General features: G+C 31.2%; 1 protein-coding gene across 1 annotated transcript in view; it reads right to left on the bottom strand.

The window, feature by feature from the left end:
• The window catches only part of LOC132719555 (uncharacterized), a 30,674-nt gene that overhangs the window by 1,674 nt on the left and 1,908 nt on the right, over positions 1-27,092 (bottom strand). The window contains exons 2-24 of the mRNA XM_060703334.1: positions 26,684-26,800; positions 26,152-26,256; positions 24,691-24,770; positions 23,694-23,888; positions 21,957-22,095; positions 19,983-20,111; positions 18,410-18,544; positions 17,792-17,923; positions 16,600-16,731; positions 15,949-16,080; positions 14,869-15,015; positions 14,110-14,164; positions 6,347-6,453; positions 5,716-5,748; positions 5,088-5,204; positions 4,700-4,804; positions 4,070-4,149; positions 3,468-3,665; positions 2,778-2,916; positions 2,284-2,412; positions 1,519-1,653; positions 952-1,083; positions 592-723 (exon numbers count right to left, since the gene is read on the bottom strand). Of these exons, the coding sequence (XP_060559317.1) occupies positions 592-723; positions 952-1,083; positions 1,519-1,653; positions 2,284-2,412; positions 2,778-2,916; positions 3,468-3,665; positions 4,070-4,149; positions 4,700-4,804; positions 5,088-5,204; positions 5,716-5,748; positions 6,347-6,453; positions 14,110-14,164; positions 14,869-15,015; positions 15,949-16,080; positions 16,600-16,731; positions 17,792-17,923; positions 18,410-18,544; positions 19,983-20,111; positions 21,957-22,095; positions 23,694-23,888; positions 24,691-24,770; positions 26,152-26,256; positions 26,684-26,800 (2,805 nt within the window). The remainder of the gene's footprint in view (positions 1-591; positions 724-951; positions 1,084-1,518; positions 1,654-2,283; positions 2,413-2,777; positions 2,917-3,467; positions 3,666-4,069; positions 4,150-4,699; positions 4,805-5,087; positions 5,205-5,715; positions 5,749-6,346; positions 6,454-14,109; positions 14,165-14,868; positions 15,016-15,948; positions 16,081-16,599; positions 16,732-17,791; positions 17,924-18,409; positions 18,545-19,982; positions 20,112-21,956; positions 22,096-23,693; positions 23,889-24,690; positions 24,771-26,151; positions 26,257-26,683; positions 26,801-27,092) is intronic.

The following is a 27,092-nucleotide window of genomic DNA, read 5'->3' as shown; positions in this document are numbered from 1 at the left end:
CGCACACACAAATAACATTGTTTTTTTTACATCACAGACGGTTGACTACATATGCCCATAAAATTTATTGTTTCGTTTTTTTCTTTATGGTATATTTCCGGATTCCAATATCATTACTCAATAAAAGTTAAAAGTTACACCGTAATGATGACTTTAAACTTGAAATAGGAAGGCGTTGGACGTCTGATGTAATTTATTTACGTGCAAAGACATCGGGTCATATTCATGTAATTCAGATTATATTCTCCTGTATATCCCGTCAACAAGGTAGAATGCTCACGTTTTTTATCAAATAAATGCAACAGAAATCATATAACAAAGCATATAAGAGTTCTTCTCCAGATTCTTGCTATTGTTTATGAAAATGTAGAAAAAAGCGGATTCTAAAAAACATTGTAAAAAACTGAACCAAAGCCTACATGTTTAACTTAGATATATGCTTTAATAGACATTAGACCTTACTTTGGTAGTATCATGGAAGTATTATGGAACAGATAAACTTGGCAATATTTTGCTTTAAACATATTCAGCAACATAAGAGTATGTTTTTCCAAATGTCTTCAAATTTAGAAATCGCGAGTACGTATATACCTTTTAGGCATGTTTTCCCTATAGCAGTTGTACCATATTTACATCTACATAAACCATGCACACATTCTGCATTATCATCCCTCATACAAGTCTGTCCATCTTTACCTCGACACCGTCCTCCAAATGATTCATCTAAATAGTTGAAAAGGAAACAAATGTTGTCATAGAGATCATAAAAAGAAACTTTTAAAGGGAACGAATGAAAAAGACCCCACTAACCGGCAAATTAACGAGTTATTTTTAATTTGTGTATTTTAGTAAATAACAAAATGAAACATCTACGAAAATACAGTTTTGTATCAAAATATTTTATAAAATCGGCTACCATTTTAACGAAATTAGAAATTTTTCATTCGTTACCTTGCCTACATGCTCCATTAGCAGGACTAGAATTATTGCGACAAACACATACACCTCCACGACATTCAGCATTTATATCATATCTACACGTTTCCCCATCTAATCCTGAACAAACGCCACCCAATGTCTCGTCTACAAAAACAGAAGAAAACTGTTCAAACTGTGCAATGCATATTTCATTCAATACATACATGTATTGTATTTTCGCGAAGGGGGAACAGTCAACGTCCGAAAAATGGAAGATAATAAAAATAGTCCGAACAAGAGCTATTTATGTTCATCTGTGTTGTGACAGACATTAAAGTTATAGAAAACAATTTCTATTACATGTATGAACAAACACTAACAATCATAAACCCTTGTTATAATGTACTACACTCTACACTTCGGTTCAATGCATTTGAAACCTTATATTACCTTCATAAAAACTTACTTATATTTTTTCTCTTCTTTTCCACCATTTTTAGAGCATTTTCATTTATTTTCGTATATCAAACTACGCAGTGGTCCCCCTTTGCTTCGCTAAACAAATTACTGTGTCATATAACCTTGTTTGATTCAGTTTACCTGGTATACATTTTCCCGCTCTTATATGAGTACCAGCCATACAAAAACATGTCTTGTCTGCACAAACTGCATGATCATCATGAAAACATGAAAGACCTTCTTCATCCTCATGACACGGGCCACCCGCATATCCCGCTGTCGATGATAAAATGAAAATATTGAGAAAAAAAAACAGTCTTAACTGGAGAGCTTAACAATTAACCAGCTGATATTTTCTTAAAGATAAACTATGCTCAAATTTTATACAAAAAAATTGATAATTGCTACACAGTCTCTTTGTAAATATAAAATAAACATTTTTGACTAAACACAAAAGTAGATTTGTTATATGTTTACATCTACACACTATATGTGGTCACAATATGAATTTATACTGCCATTAAAAAACTGGCATTTTATTTAAAGAAAGGACCAACTTTACTTGACCAGCTTCCACCTTCGGGACTGTCCATCGTCAATTTTGGGATATAAAGATTTAAAATTTGAGTTAGTAAATCATAAGTATAGAGCACGGTTAGACTAGAAGACGTCCAGACTGGCTTTGCTCTCTACTGGTGGCAAAATCGTTTGGGCAGCGGAGTCAAGACTAAAGATACAAATAAATATACATAGTTACAAGCTAGGTTTCACTTCTTCAGCCCGCATTTCTTTTTTTATATTAGTTTACAGTATACATTATCAAGTTTCGACATAAACTAAAATGTTAGCTAGAAAATAGACTATTCTAGAATATTTTTTTTGTAAATTGTATACATTCAGACTTACATTGTGCGCTGTAATATTTTGGCGGATTAAAGCGTTCAATTTCCAAGAATTCACCGTATGAGTCGCCATACCAAACAAGTAATTCCGTGCCAGGTTGTATCGACTTGAATGCCTGGTAGTACATTTCACCTGATTTAAATATGTTAAATGTAAAATATACAGTTATAAAAGTGTCATTTTCTGTACGTTTAACATAAACTTGGACTAAAAAAAATGAGTTCCTTATAAGCGATAATTCCTTATAACGTGTTCGCTATAATCGTATTTTTTATATTTAATAAAAACGGTAAAATTCAGGCCAAAAACAGTTGTTCCTTATAACCGGGAGTTCGCTATAACCGTGTCCGCTACAAGTGAAGTTTACTGTATATAGATTGTCCATATATCATCAATATTTTGTCCTTTATAACGCCCATAAATAATGTTTCATAGACAATAAATATTTTATTTAAAAAAGTAATAACTATTACACACTTATATTTACGTGCACATACCTTTATATTGAAATGCGAAAACATTCTCCGACTCGGCGGATGTTGGAGTGTTAACATATCTTAACCAGTTGGACAATGTTACATCCTTGGCGTCTATCCATATAGTATTAGCTCGGCCCTCACCTGTCCGCGTATCTATCTAAGGTAATGACATCAATGTATTAAATTTTCTAAAATCTGTACGTTTATTTGGAATGAGATACATCAATATTTCAACAAAGATCTAGTATGTATAAAGCCTTAGTAATGTTATTTTTCATCATTAATATTATTATTATTATAACTATTACTGTTATCATTATTATTATTATTATTATTATTCAGTATTTTAAGTACAGTTTTTTTTGCTGAAAATTGAATTTGAAAACAATGCATACAACTCGTATAATCGTCATAAATAAACATAAGATTTTTACCACAAGAACAAAAAGAAGTCTTATTGTATATAGCAATTCTTACCACGACGAGGAAAAATATTAAGTTATTTTGTTACAAACAAAATCATCCGAATCATTACTTACTTAATTATTTTCTGCGTCTTCTGTATGAAATCGTTTATTAAATTACATTTCTTCATTACTGACAGCTTGTTAATCCAGTAATATTTTGCTACAGAAATGAGTCAATTGTTAGGGCAATCTCTACAATACAATGCAATGGTATCATTGATGCATTTGAAGCAAACTGTACCTTCCAACTATAACCTGACTGGCCTGCAACATCACTTTCTGGTTCAAATGTACCTTTGTAAGGTGCAAATACTGTGTCTTGTTCTATAAACATCTTTGCAAACGCCCCAAAACCTGCATTTGGAATCGTTGACGGCTTTATCTCGATTTCATCCGGAGCGCTGTTAACAGCTCTGAGTGGATCATAACAAACTGATGTCTGTATGTATAGAAACAATAGAAAAAATATCAGTGTTGAAATATTCTACAGAAAGGAGGTGTATTGAAAAAAAATAAAGTACTTAATTTGATTATAGTCTGTACGTCTAAGAAAATGAATTATGCGAAAGGTCTGAAAGACGGTATATATTGTTGTCAGAATCAAAACCATCGTCGGATAGTCCCACGGCCGAACCATTAACATTTATCATTGATTGCAGGTTATGTGACATGTTTATCAATCGTATCCGACGATGAATCAAAACTTACTATATAAATATATGAAACATTACTTATGCATTTGTAAAAAAAATTAATGTTGTAACGAATTAAAATTTAATGAATTGCATTTTTAAGAAATAATTAATTTGAATAATTTTCATTCGAAAATATAACAAGTCACACCTTTTTATCATGAATGAATGCTGCGAATGGCTCGTAGGTAAACCCATACCAATCTTGTGTCGCTTGCCACTTTGTGGTCCCTATAATATTTATACAAATATTTACAAGACACGTACGGCATACAGTAGAACTTTGGTAAATGAACTTCGACTTATTTATTGTAAATTGTACTCGATTTATTCTACACGGCCCGCGAAAAAATCTCCGACACATCGAAAAATTCGACTCATAAATTTCGACTCATATACAGGTTTTTTTATAAAGAATATATACTTAAAGGGTGAAATTGGGACTTTATTTTACTTCGACACATCGAGAAAATCGACTTATTGAAGTTCATAGAAGTTCTACTGTATTAGTTTGACAATGATTCATTACTACGATCGCGCAGTTTTATATGTCGCCTAAATCATATAAAATGATCATTTTAGATAAATTTATAACTTCAATTCTTATACTGAGTAATATACATAAAAGAAATAATAATTTTTATACAGGAAGTATCAAATTGATTAAGGAAATACATATTTTTTTCTCAGGGTTTGAAACGTTTCTTATACCTTACAATTATATGAAATAATTTTATAAAGAAGTTAAACTTTCATCTGTGTTATGTAAAAAAATATTTACCTTTAGGTGAACATTCTAAAGTGCAGAAACCCGGCTTTATATGTCGCAGGGGTTTCCTACATACACCAAAATATTTATCACTGTCGGGCATGCATTTGTCCTCGCCTGTAAATATCATTTATTTTCAAAAATGAACTTTAAATATGAAACAAACTCTAAGCAGACATTTGATATTGTAATTACTTATGTTAAAACATTTTTCAGCTACGATTATACTTTAGATTTTTATATTTTCATAATTTACAAATCTTGTATAAGAATTAACAGAGGAAGTGTTTTACTTCACTTTTTACTCAATTTGAAATTAGTTTTATATTCAAACGACATTATACAGCTGTTATACAACACTTAGTACCTTCAAAATAGTTCTGTAATCAGTATTACTCACCTAGATGAGTTATTGTACATATACAAATGTTCAGATCTTTGTTGCACTTTGAGTATTCTCCTCCATTTCCTGCCGTACATTGAACATCATGAGTACAACTGTATCCGATATCTATACCTGGAATAAAACATATAAATTCTTTAACCTCTGGAAGACACACAAAATAACTAGCTGCTTAACTGGTATATTTGTCAAAATAGAGAAAATAAGAATCCCTAAAGAAAGTCCAAAACTGTAAAATTGAAAATGTTGCATTGAACCTGTTCATGGACGGTACTGTCAAGTACAATCTATAGTCCACCCCACCCAGCACCGCCTTTAGTAGAATTAGGAGCCTTATCTTTGTATAATCATAAAAAAAGAAATAGTTGTGGGGTCAGTTCATACATGTTACATTTTTTGGACACCGTTAACGAAACAAAGCAAAAGAATAGATAAACAATTAAAAAACATCTTATACGTTGCAGTTTACATTGATACATTTTATTTTCTACATTTATGTCAAATTAAATTATACTGACGTGAATATAGTATCAACCAAAGATGATAATTGCTTGTATAAATTTGCCAAACATTTCATTAATGTTGTTGAATTGATGACAAGTGAAATGAAGAGCAGAAAACTTACCTTGGTTATATACATCACTATAACACTCATAACCTAAAAGAAAAACAACACAATAAGTATCAAAATAGAATATATTATAAATGTAAGTATATTTGTACATTATTGTATATTTCTTTCACCTATAACTTGCATGACAATCAACTTATTGCCAAGGTCATTATGCAACATATTGGCGTGATGTTATCGATTCATGAAATTATTTTACACAATAAAATATGATATTGTCAAACTGGTGACTTAAAAAATTTACTACTGCTTACATGAATGCTTTGGTAGTTTAGCGCGGAGGAAGGTAGTCTAGTACTGGTGTAACTCTCCAGGAACGATGGATAGGAAACTACCCGCCTATATGACTGAAATACTGTTGGAAAAAGGCGTAAAATGAAACAAACAAACAAACAAACAAAAACATGAAATGTACCCTAGAAAGGCTAAAATACTATGCAATTACCTACCTTGCGCATATTCCATGTGATATTATCTTTTGCATCGACACAATATATATAAAAGAAAAGAAAAGAAAATGAAAAAATGATGCACAACGTTAATTCATTAATAAGTGAAAAGTTCAATAATTATATAACTGTGAATAGGTGAATAGATTAAGGACCAAAACAACTGCTATGAATACCTGTTTCTCCACCTATACAACTTGCCGCGGCATAATTCTTTAATAGCAACACATAGAGCCAAACGCTCGTAAACGCTCCTAGAACCATGACTATCTCATCCGTATCTCTGAAATGTATATATTTACATACATATCACAATATGGCAACACGTGTCTGCCCCGGGGTGTGACAAATTTGTCATTTTATACAATTAGTTATAAATCCCTGGCATGATGACATTTTATCAATACTTCATTTTAGTGTTGCAGTTTTTTTTTTTTTTTTTGAAAAGTAACAGCACAGAATAAATATTATTTAAGCTTTGCACATAAATCATCAACTACGATATACATAGATGGGATTCACAAAATGTAAATTAAGATATTTTAATGATGAAACATGTAATCAAAGTCATTTATGATGAGGCAGAACACGATTTCATTTTTCCGCGGGTTTTAATTTATAAGAAGACCACAACTTAAGATTGTTGTTATAACATAAATGAGCCGCGTCACGACAAAACCAACATAGTGCGTTTGCGACCAGCATGGATCCAGACCAGCCTGCGCATCTCTATTACAAGTAGAGAAACTGATAGCGGACAGCATGGATCCTGATCAGACTGCACGGATGCGCAGGCTGGTCTGGATCCATGCTGGTCGCAAACGCACTATGTTGGTTTTGTCGTGACGCGGCTCAAATGTATATATAACATGACCCCACACTTTCTTGACAAGTTATTTATCACTAAAACAGACAATATATCACTAAACTGTCAACTTAAATCAGTATTCACACAACTGGTCGTTTTTTATTGTAATATTACCAAGTCAATTACTTGTAATAAGGTAATTATTTAAAACAGCACATACATGTCGTTTTATTTTAATATTACCAAGTCAGTAACTTGTGAAAGGTATTTTTATTTTAAACAGCACATACATCAGAAAATTTCTAAACATTTGTCATCTATTTTAAAACTAAGATAAAAATAGCACCCAATCTTAAGCGCCTGCTACTTAAAGCACGTTTGCCATTTTATTAAAACATTTTCTATTTATAGTATGTCGTTTTCATAGAAACACCTATATGAATTATCATGGAGCATAAACTTTTCAGTCGATTTAGCATCGTTAAGTGAATTGGCAGAAGTGCGTGCAGAAACGCCAAAGTTAAGATAACTCTTTGAAAAAATCTTAAAATGACAAAGTTGATAGTTTTCCTTGCTATTTTGTGACGCTGTCTTGGAAAATTTGAAATGCTAGTTAGCAGAAACAAGAGTTAAAAAAGGTACTTACATGCCGCATCTTAACTAGACATTGATGCCGCAAACTCCTTTCAAAACAGTTTCTTTATCTGCAATAATCCGAAGTTATGAAGTTAAATGAATAAAAACACAAATTAAACGAGAATTATATGCTTATATTATTAAGGAAGAAATTGTATTTTATGTTTTTATGATCTTTTTATTAATAAGGTCATGTGATGAAACATTATAAACGTATACGCTTTGACGGGCAAATGAATTACAAAGATAAGCATGTCAGTTGACGTTTTTATTATGATATAAAATGTGCTCTTACCTTTAGTGTTTATGACTTGCTGTGAGCAAGGTTAATATTGATATATATACTGTAGGTGACAATATAATGCACGCGTAGGGTGTTCTATATTACGTAAGATGTTTATATATAGGTGTGCCTTTACATAAAATCTTACACCAAATATATCAGAGCTATATAAGTCTCTGCACATTTATGTATATAGTATCTGAACGTTTCAGTTTCATCTCATGTTAACGTTACATTCAGTTCAAGTTTTGTTTTTATACTTTGTATCTTAATTGATTTAACAATAATATAATATTCACATAATGTTTATGTTTGACCTACCTGATATGTTTCTTTAATTAGAAGTATGAGGAAACTTCGGAAGAGTATACTGACCCCCCTTATATATTTTTTATGCCTTCAAGAAAAAAAACGTTTGTATAATACATATCTTTAAAAAATTGACAAGTTATATGATATTTAAAATAGATCTTACAGAGTTTTATCTGTTATTATACACCATAAATCACAAATATGCATTGTTTCTTCGATGATATTTGGAAATTTAAGAGAACAGAATGTTCTTCTTAACATACAGTAGTTGTGCACTTTAGCCTTTATCATATGAATCTCATGAAAAAAGATGTATGAATTTATAAATTAAATTAGATTATCTTGGTATAATAAGTCGCATCTATTATTATAATATTTAACGGCCCTTTTCTCGATTTGATATAAAAAAAAAACATGTATAATCATTGAAATTGATGTAAGAAATATTTATAGTATAAGTTACTCAAAGTTTCAATGCCATTTATATAATAATAATATATAAAAGTTAAATTACAATTATATATATAATACTGGCAAAGTACTCGTGTACCGCAAGCGTGTTATCATAACGATCAACTTTTTTTACGAAACATATAAAATATCATCTAAGCTAAAAACTCAGGTAAAGAATATATATATTGTATATGATTATATCATCTCTATATCTGTCAAACAAATAGTGCCTCGAAAACATACTGTTTTCAAATAAATAAAAGCGTTTACTCCAAGGAAACGTCTGCTTCTTGAGGTAGAATTTCAATGAAAAGAAGAAAAAACATATTTCTTATAAATAAAAGTAAGGTCTTAAGAAAGACTTAAGTTTATAATACGTATCTTTAACAGTATAGTAGCCAAAAAACAGAAAAGATCAATATGAACTATATTAATAACTTTTAAAAAACCATTACGAACTATGTTGTTATCACGTGTCGTCCTATTTTAAACAGGCATATAAAATATATAAGGGGGGTCAGTATACTCTTCCGTAGGAAACACATTTCACTACTAAATACATCACATTTAAATACAGAAAATGACTATAAATATATATGCATGAACATACTTTATACATTACGTTTGGGAATATCTTTCCGACTTGGCGTGACCGGAAACGAAATTCTTATTACGGCATGAATCCATGACATAAATGTTATACGCAAACTTGGCAAATAAAACTATGTTACATAACGCAATGACGAGAGCGTCAGAACTACTTCATTATTATTTTTGGATGATTTATGTTAGTAATATACAATGGATGGTTCATTAAAAACCCGTTTAGTTTTACAATATTATTAATGTAGTTATAAATTGTTAGAAGTAACAATGGTATGTGTATACGTTATCAAATATTCATACGTTATTAAATATTCACCAGTGATAGTTAAAGTTCCTATTTTGCATCACATACGTTTATAATACAATTTAAATAATTTAAATGAAGCGTGTATGAAAACACCGTCTTTCACTTAATTTTACAGCAACCTCCGCAGAGATCAAAGACAACAATTTCCTTATGCAGCAAATTTCTAGAGTAAATAAAAGAAGCTATAGCTATTGATCATAAAATATCAAGACATCATTAAGCTATAGATACTATTATAGAAAAGAATTGATTAAATATATATATGAAGCCTCCCGTAAACGGAGGAATTAGACTAAATAAAGCATATATGTTTGTGTCTTGAAAGTTCTATAGTAAAAAAAAAACACAAAAACAATAAAGTGAAAATTGTAGACTCTGTCTTTATTGAGATTCATCAAGAGAACTATGGGCGTCATATCTAGCACGCCCACTAGCACCGGCTTTATAATCTCAAGTTAAGTCAACGCAAGTGGTATTTGATTTATTTTATCTTCAACAATAGAAGCTTTGGAATCATTGCATAACCCGAAAAATATAACATAACACTGAGATGAAGTACTGAGTATTTTTATATCTGCCAGAACTCAACACCATTGTTAGAAAAGGGAAAGCCCTCGATATCAGTAAGAGCAAAATGTAAAACTACAGCCTCGGTTTGTTTGAGTCTGTTCATGACATATGATAGTGAATATACTACAAACTAATTCAATTCTTATTATATTATTATTTAAATCATACTGTTCATTCGTTAAACTTCACATCAAGTATTGTTAGCTCGACTATTCGTAGAATAATCGAGCTAATGCAGTCACCCATTTGTCGGCGTCGGCGTCCCTGTGGTTAAGTTTTTGTATGTAAGCTGGTATCTCCATAACTACTGAAGGGAATGGATTGAAACTTCACACACTTGTTCTCTGTGATTATCTAAGATGATTGGCACAAGTCCCATAACTCTGATTTGCTTTTTTACATTATCATGCCCCTTTTTCGACTTAGAAATTCTTGGTTAAGTTTTTGTATGTAAGCTGGTATCTCCATAACTACTGAAGGGAATGGATTGAAACTTCACACACTTGTTCTCTGTGATTATCTAAGATGATTGGCACAAGCCCCATAACTCTTATTTGCTTTTTTACATAATAATGCCCCTTTTTCGACTTAGAAATTCTTGGTTAAGTTTTTGTATGTAAGCTGGTATCTCCATAACTACTGAAGAGAATGGATTGAAACTTCAAATACTTGTTCTCTGTGATTATCTAAGATGATTGGCACAAGTCCCATAACTCTGATTTGCTTTTTTACATAATTATGCCCCTTTTTCGACTTAGAAATTCTTGGTTAAGTTTTTGTATGTAAGCTGGTATCTCCATAACTACTGAAGGGAATGGATTGAAACTTCACACACTTGTTCTCTGTGATTATCTTAGATGATTGGCACAAGTCCCATAACTCTGATTTGCTTTTTTACATAATTATGCCCCTTTTTTATCTTAGAAATTCTTGGTTAAGTTTTTGCGTGTAAGCTGGGTATCTCCATAACTACTGAAGGGAATGGATTGAAACTTCACACACTTGTTCTCTGCGATTATCTTAGATGATTGGCACAAGGCCCATAACTCTGGTTTGCTTTTTTACATAAAAATGCCCCTTTTTCGACTTAGAAATTCTTGGTTAAGTTTTTGTATGTAAGCTGGGTATCTCCATAACTACTGAAGGGAATGGATTGAAACTTCACACACTTGTTCTCTGTGATTATCTTAGATGATTGGCACAAGTCCCATAACTCTGATTTGCTTTTTTACATAATTATGCCCCTTTTTTATCTTAGAAATTCTTGGTTAAGTTTTTGTATGTAAGCTGGTATCTCCATAACTACTGAAGGGAATGGATTGAAACTTCACACACTTGGTCTCTGTGATTATTTAAGATGATTGGCACAAGTCCCATAACTCTGATTTACTTTTTCGCATAATTATTCCCCTTTTTCGATTCATAAATTTGTGGTTAAGTTTTTGTGTGTAAGCTGGTATCTCCATAACTACTGAAGGGAATGGATTGAAACTTCACAAACTTGGTCTCTGTGATTGTATTGAAACTTGAAGGGTTTGTACCTTTTCGTACAATTTTATGTATTCATATAGGTAAGCATTATTATACTCAATGAAACACCCTTGTGACAAATTTTGGAATAGTCGAGCGTTACTGTCCTCCGACAGTTCTTGTTTTTCTGTTATTATTATACGCTTAAGAGCATATTAAAAAAACTGTCCATAACTCCTGATTTCATTTGTTAAAAAGCATTTTTTTCTACCCAAAACATTCGTTGATAATGCTTTTAACTGACACTGACCATCAGGTTTTGGATCCATGCTGTTCGCTTACCAGCCCTATTACAAGTAGAGAAACTAATAGCGGACAGCAAGGATCCTGATCAGACTGCGCGGATGCGCAGGCTGGTCTGGATCCATTCTGGTCGCAAATCCATTATGTTGGTTTTGTCGTGACGCGGCTATTTAGTAGATTAAGAGCAACGAAGTTAACATAGGATATATATTTGACTGGAATATTTGAAATTAAAATGATTATTTTAAATATTATTGTCCTCGCTACAAAACATTAGTTTGCGACAAACGTTATTAACGACGAGTCACGTAACAAACATTTAACGCCTCATGCGTACGAGCTATTTGTACTAAATTTTGAATGATCTGAATTAACAATGAATCACTAATGAATCACTAATAAGTACAAGGGAACTATATATTCTTCAGGACGTAGGCCAAATATGTTCGCTTTCAAAATAGATAGAGAGTAACGTTATATATGACTTATTAGATAAGTAAAAGTAAATGTTATGTTAATCAACGATTAATCGCACTGCAATTTAGTTCGTTCGCCCTAAATACCTGTAATAAGATTTTATTCTTCTTTTCAATTCATGCGCCAAATAAACGTTCATGTTTTTTTAAAGTGTACCATTGACACCTTGAATGGTATGGTAACTGAAAATAAAGAGTAAATACCATCGCAAGGTCACAAGTATAGTACTGTCGTTGATAATTATAAATCGTAAGAAAGGTAATTATTGGAATGATGCAAAACTGAAATGCAATACAAAACAATACAGAAAATGTAAAAAAAATCCATTTATTTCAGCACCCTGATCATATCATTTGTGTACATTCATATATAATGTGGTGAGCATATACCAAAACATTCATCACTCAAATAAGTAGGAAAATTGACTAGAAGACAATCATAAGGTATAAATTTGTGACAAAATGACAAAACGAATACAAAGCTAAACGAAAATCTCATTTTATGCATTATGAATGCATGTATAGCAAATGTAGATCACATGATTTAAAGATACACCTATATCATTAGGTGAAAAAATTGTGACATACTGCCTAAACAATTGCAAAGCTAAAGCAAAATATTCTATTAAATGATTATTGACACATAGAACTTACACATGCTTTAAAGCCATATATCTGTGGCAAAATATTATTGCTTGAATTAAACAAACGAATACAAATATGAAAGTAAAAATGTAATATACTAGTATTGCCTTAAAAGTGAATGGCGCATGCATGAATTAATTTCTAAACAGTTATAACTCTACTTAAAAATCAGCATAATATTTAGTTCCGAATAATTCTTTTCTGTTTACGTACAATATTCATATGAATAGAACAGAACAGAAGTATTAATTAACTTTTTTTCGAAAATCGACCATAATATTATAGTAACAATACAATTTTACAACGTTCTGTTGATAAATCTTGGAAAAAAACTTTCTCAAGATATAGCTTCATACTTTTTAGATACATACATAAACATTTATGGTATTAATGATTATTGATAAAACTAATTAAGTATTGTTGCACCATAAACTTATGTTTGTTTGAGCATCAACAGACAGTGCACCAGTGCTCAATAAGCACATTTTATTATAATAAAAAAGTTACAAGAAAAGTAAAATCTAATTCTTATATAACAAAGAAACATGTTTGTTTTATAAAGTCTTTGTATGCTTGGGCGAAAGTGCAAAAACTGTTTGCATACATGTTGTTGTTGTTGTTGTTGTTGAAAACTCTTTTTCTGCACCATTACAAAACAAAAACGATTGTCTTATCTTTCTTTAAACGAGTTCTGCCCAAACACAACAAAACTCTTTTATTTTTTAAAATGAAATTTCAACCTCACTCAATAAGAGTTGTTGTTTACCAACGCAAACGCCAAAAAGGACTTGCCTGTTCCAAAAAAGAAAATAAATACAAATACACCCAAAAAGTAGTAATTATAATACAACCCAACATTAGTAACATTCTATTCTGTACCGTACCATAACAAAACAAAAACGATTGCCTTATATTTCTTTAAAACGAGTTCTACTCACAACACAACAAAAATCTTTTAATCTTTAAAAGAAGAAATTTCAACCTCACTCAATAAGGGTTGTTACAAACACCCAAAAGCACTCTATTGTTCCAAAATGAAAATAAAACCAAATACAAATACAGGCAAATACAACCCAACATATAAACAAGTATCACGTACATGATAATCATATTTCTCTATAGTCTCTAAGATGTAAACACATATTATTTCAATTAAACATAACAGACAGATTCATTCAATTCAAGTCCTAGAGAACAAGATTGTTTGCATAAACAATTACTTCAACAGCATTGTGTATTTTGTTGATATCATGGAAATACATTAATTCTTTCACACAATACCGTGTTGATCATGACCATGTGGCTTGAGTTAAAGCTAACCTATTCTTTGTTTGATGCTGTAATAAAGGTTAAACACATGTAATAAGTAAGCTGCATACACTATACTGAGATTTTTGAAATAGTAAGAAATATTGTTTAAAATTAGAAACATATAATTCATGTTATGATTTTTGATGAGATAAATCAAAGACCATCTGTGAGATAGTCACTATGCTGCGTGAGAAGTACCTTCTGTAAAAATATTCTATACATTCATATTATAAAAAGAACGCATTTCACAACGTCATTGATAATGTTATATCATGATACAAATAAGCAAGTTTTGTTTAACAACAGATCAGTTAAAATGGAACAGTTTTAAGAAGATAAAAATGGTTAAGATTTTTATAAATGGAACATACGTCGGTTCAAAATGAGAACTTTTTTTATATATTTATCCGTGCTTCACCCACAGAAAATACCTTAAGATATATTCCATGTTCGTTTAAACAAAGAAAATGTCATTTAAATATTGTATAATAATGTTTATTGAAACTTTATATGTTTACCTGATGAACAGATAGTTTTAGATTTAACGCATTTTCCATCTTTTTGTTGATAATGTGTTTTACACGTGCAAGTGTTCGTGACTTTATCGCATACCACGTTCTTTCCAAGGCATGTTTTCTCTACACATTGTCCTCCAAAATATCCATCTTAAACAAATCATGAATTTAATGAAACTGCAATCAGCATTTGAAAACAGCCTGCATGATATGTTACAAGTGGGGATAAAAAGGAATAAATGGTATTTTCACCCTTTATATTCATTACATTGTCATTAAGTCTCGCATACTCTTTCTTTCTATTGACTTAACTAAAATATTACACGATTTTATCTTTTAAATTAACATTACGGCCAGATGCTTGTGGTCTCAAACCACTACCTAAACGGACAATTACTTATTGAACATAAATGAATCACTTTGACATAATGCACTTTTTTTCGGCGCATTATGCTGAATGAATAACAAAAAGACAATCGCACAATCAGCTTGACTGAGACTGCTTATAAAGGGCTGTTAAAGTTGTAACCTGTTTGCCTGGGCTACCCCTTTATAAGCAGTATACCATCTTAAATAAAAAAAAATGGAGCTAAAAATAATGAAAGGCATGAAAACTAGTAACATTGACATAAAAATTCTAAATTCCAAATATATGTTTTTCTTAATAAGAGATTCATTCCCGTTGTACATATACATGCACCGAAAGAGCACCGAAACACAAGGCTATCTGATTTGTACGAGAGGGCGTAGCCCCCGAGTATAAATCAGATTGCCGAGTGTTTTGGTGTTCTTTCTCTTTTGTATCATAGTCAAACATGACAGTACGTTCCCGTAATATGAAATCCCAGAAAAAAATAACCAATGAACGAGCATTTGAATATGATAGTTCAGCCCCTTTCCCTTTCTCTGCCGTCACTATATGTAAACCCCGGCAAAAATGAACCAATCCACGGGCATTATCTGGAGTGCGGGTAACTGATACCTGCACTCCAGTTACCGCACTGTGCATGTATATGTATACGATTTAACTCTGACACTTTTTCAACAGAAAGGTCCCCAAACTATGATACAAATTTTGCTTACCCCGTGTACATTTTCCATTTACATCACTATAAAATTCAATACATTTACAGACTTTATTCCAACAAACAGCAGTTGGGTCTTTCACACATGGCTCCCCATCTTTTCCTATACATCTCCCTCTATATGTTTCATCTGTTGAATAAAAGTTAATGGTCATGGTAAACGAACACCTTACTTTTTCCGAAACAATGATAGAAAACATATAAAAAGGATAATAGCATATAATTTAAATGTACAGTAACTTGTGATATAATGTCTGTCGGGTTTTTGAACAAACTTAAGCAAATCCATTTAATTAATTTCATATGATTACCTAATAAATTGAAGATTATTTCCAATATAAATTTTTTTTTAAATATTCTTGTATAAATGAAACACTATATTCACCTTATATTTCAGTGGATACGTATATAATTAAAATTGAGCAAAGTTTCTAATGACCAGAACCTGGTTTAAAATATGTTTAACTTACGTAGCTTGAACAAACTCTACAGAATATATGTTCACATTCAAAGAAACAAATTTTAGAAAAGCAAAAATATTATGAATTGCTTGGTACTTCGAATGCATCATTTTATTTACGTAGGTTTGGGTAGCCGTTCCTATTTCATACGTATTCTTAAACAAAATTTGTCTCTCTCATTAACATACCCATGACACAAACTCCATCTATAACAGTAGTACCATACATACATCTACACAAACCATTAACACACTCCGCATTGTTATCTATACCACATGTCTCACCATTGCTTCCTGCACATCGACCACCCAATGTTTCATCTTTGCATATCGATATGGAAAATAAAACTGTGTAAGTCAAATATTTTTATTTTTCATAAACTTCTCAAAAAAAAACGACAACAAAAAAATAATAATAACACAACATTTAATATGTGTACAAAAATAGTACACAAGTTAGCAAAGATCGGATTTTAGTGAGGATCCTTTCATAAAAAAAAGAAAAAGTTGATTTACTTTTTCTGTATACAAATTCATACTAAATTTTATTTCCGAGAATGTGTTAGGTAATATATTCAAACAAATTGAAAAATGATTATATAAAAATAAAGTCAATAGGTTTAAGGCAAGGAAAACTAATCGTCCGGAAGTATTTGCATTATTTTAGATGACCATGAACAGTTTTTACAAAACCGAATGGCCTGTGGTTTCAACCTATATGAACTATGTACATGTATTATTGTTAACGATTATAATTATTTAGGGGTTCTTTTAATAAACTTATGATATCTCTTGCTTTAATTTCACAATGCCTGCAATGGAAATAGTTTAAAAAAGACGAGCATTGCAATTTACAAGAACAAAGCATATTTCATTAAATCCAAAAGTTTCACTAGTATCATTTAACGCCTAAGTTGGCTCAATACTTAATTGCATATACTGTTTTGCGTTTTACTAAATCTAAAGATATTGAAATCAATATTGGGAGTAAAACAAAGTGCTTGTTGTAAGATGTGTATGGCAAATTAGGAAGATACCCTTTTGTTTGTATGGAACAATATTTATGAACGATAAATTGCAAAAAGAAATGCAAGGAACATTTGCAGAGTTAAAATTAAGATAGGATTTAAACCGGAACTGGACGTAATAGAATATAACATAACGAAAGATGTTCACCAACTTGGTGTTTTACAGGGATCGACGATGAATGTAATTTTATTTTAGTGAATCCATATTATATGAACCCATAGTATTTACATTACAATTCGGGTATTTGTATGATAAAAGTATTAAATTACTAGAATTCAAAACGTTTAAACATTATAATGACTTATAGTTAATTATTGAAAGAATGACAAATTGCATATCAAACAGCTTTTACCTTGTCTACATACTCCATTTACAGGTAGTGTGTTATTTTTACAAACACAAAGACCTCTCTGACAAACAGCGTTTTTGTCTCGTGTACATGTTTCTCCATCAAATCCATTACACCGCCCTCCCAATGTTCCTTCTTTAAACATTTAAAAACATTAAACACTAAAACATTTTAGATTATCTTGATCTTTTTGTTATTGACGATAATTCTAAAAACTTAAGTTATGGCAATCTCAAGGGTTTTATGACTGCTTATCAAAAATATTATATCTATTAAGTTAATGAGGTGCTGATCTAGTTTCATATTACATTTACTTTTTGTTAACCTGCAAGTACAAACGCTTCTTGTGCTGTCACTAAGCTAATAAAAATTGGTATTTTCATTCACATCAATATCAGATTATGTGTGACAAATAATTCTCTGATTGATAAAACTAGAATTTGACCTTCTGTTACTTTCCTTCTTATTTACTGATTAGTTCTTGATTATAAAGAAACAAACATTGTTTTCTCATTTACTGCATATTGATCGTGTCTTAGTTCAAATTATCTTAGACTTAAAATAATCATATAAAAGTGAAAGAAAATAATGTACGACGGGGAAATATTATTAGAGAGATACCTAAATAGCACATTCCAGCTCTGTAATGAGATCCACGCATGCAGAAGCAATATTGCTCTGCACAAATAGTGTTCTTATCATGTAAACATGGCTTTCTTTCATCTTCATAGTCGCAATTGCCACCTGCATAACCAGCTTAAAAACAAAAAATAAATATCACACTGATATGACAGTAACAAACGTGTCATGTTTAATGGAGATACATAGAAGATATTGAATGAAAGTGGGTTAAACATTAAATTTATTTAACGAGTTGGATAAAATAATACTATGCGAGGCTCTGGCGACCATAATATATTTTTTTTTTCGAAGAGTTCAATAAATTTAGCAATGAACCTAAACGAATATAATATTCGATTTATCATTTACCTTTACTGTTAAGTGACGTCAAGTCAAAATATTTGCATGATCTAGCCATACAATTTTACGGAGTTGAAAAATCGGCACGGGTATGTGATAAATGCATCTTGTAAACGGGTTGAGGGTCAAAAGTATATGAACAATATGATTACATATCTTCTCTCTTCCCCTCGGTACATATACGTCGTTGAGAAGACACAGGGCATCGGCAAATGATTGAAGAACCAAAGCTACGTGTAACAAACACTACAAGTTCGCACATTTTCTTCAGCTCGGAGTTAAGTAGAAGGCGGCACGACTTAGCTTCCTTGAAGTTAACTGCCGATGTCCTGTACAGTGACCTACCTTTGGCTCAAAATTCATGTATTTGGCTAATACTCCGTGGAAATTGCATGGAAGTGAATTATCACCACATTGTGCTTCAAAATTACTTTTTAAGGGCATGACTAGTGACATGTCCGGGGTCCGTACTCGACAAAGAAATCTGCTTTTTGTGCCTTAATGGGCGGATGAACCCTCATTAAGCATATACTACATGTTCCAAGCTTATGCTTTAAGAGCCGTTGGGTTTCTGAACCCTGTTTATGTCTGTTATATACAGAATATTTGCGTTCATTTATTTTCTGTTTAAAATTATGTACAGAAAGTTTAAGGGAAGTAATCAAGAAATATTTGTACCAAAAGATCGAAGCGGTAATACATCCTTATATGAAAATAAAAATATGCATCTAAGTCACACGAGCGGCTACATATCATTATTGTTGAAAATGATTTTGAGTGTTATGATGTCCATTTCTTGAATCATTTTGACAGAAGTGTGGTTAAATTAGTGTTATTTTATGTTAGATTATCTGTGTGTATTTACAGTATTCACCGTAATTATCATTATCATTATGATTATTTTTTGTGTACTTATATCATTTTTGTATCTGAACTGAATTTTGAATGCTATGTCAATAATTAGACAACGCGTGGAATGTATAATAAGTTACTCATCTGTGTGTGACGTGTCTAGTGATGAAATCAGAAGATGTTTACTTTTGTATTACTTCGTTTTAATATCCTTAATATTATAATCTAAAAAAAATCTTTCTGTCAAATTTTTTTTCTAGAAGTGTTTACAAGAATATGTTTGAATGACAAAATTGCCAAAATAAGCTACTGTTTATACATTTCTTTCATTAATATAATGTTTATAATTCTCTTTAGTTACCTTCTCCGTGATTATATCGAGGGTGTTTAAACGGCTTGAGTCCTAAATACCTGGCATAACTTTCTCCATACCAAACAAACATTTCAGTTCCAGGTGCTATTGACTTAATTGTTTTATAGTACATTTCCCCTGAAAGGTTAAACAATCTGTCAATGAAATTAAATAATGTTAACATATTTACCGTGAAACGTCACTTTCAGTACAATTCACTTCCATACACTTCCTGCTTTTAAGGGCGTCTTTGAAATTCCACAATTAAGCTGTGTTGATATAACGGCCAATTATGGTGAAACCCCAGGTGTCTTTAATACACTGACTTTCCTTAATTAATTTTTAATATATTTCTTCCGCTTTTTTGAGAGAAAGAGTGGCGAACGTTCATTGAATGATTTGATCATCCAGTTGGTTTCTCTACATAGACGCTCCATTGTGTCGCTGACAATCTCAAACGGTAAACATGAAAAGTCATTAAATGAATGATCAATTGAATTAAAATCCGTTGCAACAAGAGTGAAAACGCTGGATCTTTGAAATTTGTAATATCAAATTTATGACTATTCATTCTACGTGAAACCGGTTGTGATGTCTGGCCAACATATTGCATATTGCATTTTTGAAAGAAGATTAAATAAATAACATTATTTGTACAACAGTTTGTAGGGTTTCTCAGTGTATATTTTTCGCCTGTGACACTGCTTGCAAAAGATACATCCGAAGTAATTCGATTACAATGAGAACATCTACTTCTGCTACAAGGAGAAGATGAATGAACTGACATTTGCTTTTAAAAGCTAGAATGCACAATATGATCATGGATATTTTTGGGTCTCTTAAACACAACAATAGGTTTGTAAGTCTGATAAACATATTTTACAGTTCACTTTTTGACACCTTTAGTAAGTCCCAATATTTGTTGCAACGCAATTTAATTCAATTGATCATTCATTTAATGACTTTTCATGTTTACCGTTTGAGATTGTCAGCGACACAATGGAGCGTCTATGTAGAGAAACGCACGGATTCATAAGCTAAAGACGTTTTCACCATCTGGATTAAATGCAAAAATTATATATACGACATTTAATTATTTCCGTAGGTTCTTTTGCGTAGACATTCCATTATAAAATGGTTATATACTTTTTCCAATATTATACTTCATCTGTTTTATGCATTTATACACGTAGACTTTATCAATCAAATTTTATGTTTGTGTTAACATACAAATTAACAAGGAGGAACATACGAGATATGACGTGATATAGTTAAGCATAACTCTTGATAAAGAGGGATATAACCCCTCGAAACGTTAGATGTTGATATAGATAGTTTTTTTTTCTTCAGAATTTGCTATTTTTCAAAATCATTTAAAACTGTTTCTGTATAAGAGTGAAAAGTGTTATACACGATGAGATATGATGTTTGTGTTCATAACACTGTTGTTTCATATTTACAGATGTTTTCAATTGTTATTTAAGTACATTTTTCCGACACCAGCATCGTATTACCCAGACCGATTATAAGAACTTTATAATTAAAAACATATTCTTGTGTGAATTTATACGGTGTCTTTTTATTTTATCTTTATAATCACCACTTTTTAAACATATCTGTAGTCACTTTCAAATTTGAATGTCCCGTTCGGGCCCTTGCGACACACACTCACCCAAACATGCACGCACGCACGCACACACATACACGATGCGCGCACGCACACATAACTCTAAATAACGATTACATAAAAAATATCAAAGTGGTGAAAATTCGAAATAACGAAAACAATAGGTAAAAGTCGAAGGTCATGATAAAAAGTCGAAAGTACGATGTTGAACCGTCGAATGGAAAACACATATAAATGTAAAAGTACCAACAGGTATGTTCACAAAATAAAATAAATAGAGATCTGTATAAGGAGAACTACCGGGTATCTATATAATTCAAAAATATGCTTTCTAATCGATGAACAAGTTCCTTTACCTTTATATTGTACTGCAGCCACATTTTCCATTTCCGCGTTTATTGGGGTGTTAACATATCTCAACCAGTTAGATAAAGCAATGTCGATGGCATCTACATATATGAGCTGTTTACGCCCTTCATCTTCACGCGGAGAAATCTAATTATAGACAAGTATTAGAATATTTTTAGGTAATTTTCTGCATTGAAAAGTCACTTATTTTTTGGACAATTTTCCACTCGTTACTTTTACAGGGAAAACAATTCCCCTCCCTTTTCATCCGGACAACTCTCTTCATTTTATAAGGGAGATACCGATGCACGACATGCATTTGACAGAATAGAATATGACAACTAAAAGAACAACGTTGGGTGGTCATTGCATATTATTTCGTGTAAAAAAATATTAGGAATTAAGAACGTTAAACGTTTTAGTTTATTTGTAAGGGCAACTACTAAGAGATTGTGAACGAAATATGTTTAATTGAAGTATGTGTCTAAAAATTGTAGAGATTCTGCAAATATGCTATTTTTTTAACGTACCAAAGTACTGCAAAAGAAAAAGTAAGACAACGATACTAGATGCAAGTAACCAGTAATTTTGCCAAACATAACTTCAAGCAAAAATACCATTATTGTGACATGAATCTGGTTAAATAATTATTTACAAAATATGCAGATTCTTTCGCATTCAAAAGAACTTTGTCATCCATATACTAGTCTTTCTGCAGTAACCCATGAATATAATAACACCTCTCACGCGTTTACCTAGAGGCTGAATAATGACCACATGCACTGACTTTTATTTTAGTTTGTACTGAAAGTAGAGGTAATAACTTATTTATTGCAAAGATTGATGAAGTAGGGTCACTGTGGAATTTACAGATCTAACACTATTAACAACAGACGATGAGGCATGTGGTGTTACAACTGCAGGCCTCCAGATGAGCCAAAAAAAAGTCAAGAAAATCAAACGTGAGAAAAATATTGTTAGATTTGAAAAAAAGGTAAAGATTCAAGATTTAATTATTAAAGATTTACATGTAATGTTCAATTAATGACTGATTATTTTGTATTAATCACCATAGTTATACTGCATTACTTACGCAGTAAGGGGAATTGATTTGCATTTTTGGACCTTTTTTGGGGGTAATTTACGGGGGTCATAAGTGTCAATTACTTTCTTTGTTCACATAAAAAATAATTTACTTTTAAATACATTTTCATTTTTGATGAACTTTATCATAAAACTGAGGACCTGTTGCTATAAATAACACAATTAAGCTTGTAAGTTCAACAAATTGTGGTAAAAAAATGCAAATGTTTCTTTGGAATTTCTAACCTAACCGATCGTTGCAGCAATAAACATCTAGACTTTCTCGCGACAATTTTATTATACTAATAGAGATGCCCAATACATCAATTTAATATGAAACGTCGCATTTTTTTTCCTTAAGTGGTTATCATAATATTCTATCAAAATGTATATTCAGCAGTCCTGTTATTCACATACAGTACTTTCAGCACTGTAAGTCATCTCCATTTAACTTACAACTGTATCTGGTGGGGAAAGTTATTCAAATATTTAAAATGTTGTAACCTACTGTATTAATATACCTTTAACCTAAGAAAGTCTTGTTCCGAAAATTGGTTTTTATCGAGATGTTGTCTTTTTTACAACCTGTTAAATCTAACTTTAAACAATTAATAACCATTTGCAATGTTGGATTTAAATGTTATATCAATGATTTGTCTTACCGTCCAAGCATAATCAAGATCCTCGTCAGTATCATCAGTATCAAACGTGCCTTTATATGGACCAAACACTGCGTCTTGTTCAATGTAGGATGTCGTGAATACACCTAAACCAATCCCTGGCAAACTTGATTGTTTTATCTCGAATCCGCTTGGAACAGTGTTAAATGCTCGCTTTGGATCATAACAAGCACTTGTCTGTTTGAAAAGAAAAATAGCAAACCAAAATTGTTATACAACAATGTTTTTCATGATAGGGCGATATCAATAAATATTGCGAGATACACTTTTGCAAAGGCAAACCACTATTGTATTGGCTATTTAAAATTCTTGTTAGAGAAATCAGGGGTTCATGATAAAAGTTTTATATCAGTTATGTTACGACAATCTTTTACTCACGAAATTAATTGGTAACTTCTAAGAATGACATGAATTTTATTGCTATACTTTAGAAAGGACATAAATTACAGTATTCATTACGATCCTATCGTTATCAAGTAATATAATGTTTTGTCAGCAAAAATGGGATGAATGAAGCATAGCATTCCCAAACCAACCATTTTCTTTGAAAGATCATGTTGTTATTTATTTCTATTATGTATTACAATTGTACAAAATCAAATGACTCAAATGCAAAATATGAGTTTTATTACATGATTCCCCGTTGAAATGTATTCAACTAATTTAAAGCTTTAAAGGCTTCTCTTGTAATATTCTAAAATCATGCAAAGTTTAGATATTTCATGCTGTGTAATTTTCAATCTGCTATATATCTATAGATGTAACCTTAAAAACTTTCAGATTCCAGTTAGTAGTGAGAGTCTACAAAGCCGACAAATATTTGTGATACTGGTAGTAAACAGCAAAAGCATCATTTCGATCACGACGAGGGATATCTTTACATATTAACATGATCGTTTTCTTATCTCATAATTTGATAAATGCATTAAAACTATCATAACAATCATATTATAATGTGTGTTTTCTGTAATTGACATACCGTTTTATCCACTTTAAAAGATGCAAACGGGTGTAAAATTTCACCGTACCAATCATGACCCTTTCTCAACCTACGTGTACCTGATAAATGAAAGTTAACATATTTTAGCATTCAACATTCGTTAACGATGTACAGCTATTTCTAATGTATTTAAGATTCAACTTTTCATCATCATCATAATATTAATAGATATTATTATGATATAATATTAAGATATACATTTGCACAATAATATATGATATTTTTGTCGGAGCATGCAGTACAAAAAACAGCATTTATCATATACACTGATAGCAGAAAAACAATGATGTTTTGATATCGATTATGATGGTAGTTAGAGCCAGGTGTTGCTTGCATCAACTTGATATAAAAAATAAATGCTTTAATTGTCAATGTTGTAATGATATTTATCCCCTTCTTAAGTAACTTCATACTCATTTGTTTACGATAATGATAATAATGGAAGCAAAACATGAAATTATAGTATTTTCAATCATCTTTTTTACCTAAGGAATATGTTTTCTGTCTAATTTTCATCAAGAAAACTGCAATGGACTGTTGTCTAAACAGGAAAAGTCTATCAATTTACACGTGCTTATTATAAATATAGTTGTATAAGTAATGTTTTTTTTTCAAAATAAAGTTAAATAAACGTTAACGTATTAAGAATTAAATGATTTATTATTAGAACTTACTTTTTCCACCAGACATTTGCCTTATTTAGATATATTTTTATCCGAAAGGTTGTTCTATGGATAAATTACTGAGGCATGAATGCTGACCAACTCTTATTTTTTTGTTTTCGCACCGCTAGAATAAACTTTGAATTTTCTAAGGGTTTTCTTTAAGCAAACTTTATTGGTAAGCACTCTCAACACACTTTCCTTTGTTCATTTTCTTGTCTTCTGTTCGGTGCCCTCTTATAGCCATGCGTTGCTGGATTATGCCCATGACTGCGATCTAAGAACATCGGCATGCCTTGTCTATCATTGCTCTCATATTCTAGTTGTTCAAATCAAAGCCTCCAAGCCAACCCGTGTAAGTATTTATTTTCTGGCTTAGTGCATGAAGTGTTTTCTTTTCTTTATTTTCTTTTGACATTGATTGGCTGACTTTTGTTTCAATGGCATGTTTTTGCAGTTATTAGCTATTAAATTATGACTGTATACTTTTAGCGTAGTTTCTCTATGTTTGCGTTTGTCAGATTAAATGTAGTTCAGAATTCTTAAAAAGAGGTTCTGGGTATGACATCTTTGGAAACAAATAGATAAAAATCTGGGCTTTTTATATTTTATTATTAAGGTCCCAAAATGATTTTTCTATGCTTGTTGTTTTGGAATGATAGGTACTAGTATTTCAAATTGATTGTCAAAATTTTTGAAATTATTTAAAGATAAATTGATCTCAAATAAAGACCAAACATGTCTTGATATTTCAGTAAAGAGAGTACTAGAAAAATACCTTTTGGTGAGCATTCCAGAGTACACACCTGTGTTTCCGTATAAAACGTTTTTCGTCTACAGACGCCATAAAATTGATTACTGTCTTTAAGACACTTGTCCTCGCCTACAACAAAAGCAACTCTAAATGTATCTCTGTTTTCTAGACAGTTTCATTTAAGGGAAGAAAATATTTAAATGAAATTTGCTGTCAAGTTAATTGCTATGTTATTATTGTTTTATTTCACTACATGTACATGATTTTTTATAGTAATATATCATGAAAGAAAAATCTATATTGTAAATAACCTGACTGTAACAGCTTTAACAAAAAGTTAATAACTGTTGCTATGACAATAAATAATTTGAAATACATGAATTACTCAACAGCAATAAAAAGAGAAATAAAGTGAAGTAAAAAATCTGGTCATGGAAAACAACGAAACATATCTTAATCCACCTAGCACCGGCTTATCCAACAACACAATTATGCTGCTCAATGATCTTTTGAAATATAAACATGCCGAAATATTTCTGTAATCAGAATTACTGACCTAGGTGGTTAATTGTACATATACAAATGTTGAGATCTTTGTTGCATTTTGAGTATTCTCCTCCATTACCTGTCGTACACTGACTATCATGTATACAGTTATACCCTATATCTATACCTGGAATAAAAAAATAAATAAATTATTAGTAAGTAAGTATAAGGAGACTATGGCAGACTTATATTTTAGGACATTGTAAAACGTTGACTTAACATTTTATGTGATTTTTGATAAATATTTTTGTATCTTATTTTTGCAAAATTCATTGCTATTATAATGTAATAGTTTTCTCAAAGAAAACCATTTGTGTTTTTTTACAACTGTAAATGTTTGAATCCCGTTTAATCGAGAGCAGCTTGGTCGTTCCTAATTTATTCTTAACTGAAAGCTATTCATGGGTATTTGACATTAA

Source organism: Ruditapes philippinarum, unplaced genomic scaffold (assembly GCF_026571515.1).
Source record: "Ruditapes philippinarum isolate M1 unplaced genomic scaffold, ASM2657151v2 ctg116_1_1_1_1, whole genome shotgun sequence".
Taxonomy (NCBI): domain Eukaryota; kingdom Metazoa; phylum Mollusca; class Bivalvia; order Venerida; family Veneridae; genus Ruditapes; species Ruditapes philippinarum.
This window is presented reverse-complemented; position numbering and strand designations above follow the sequence as displayed.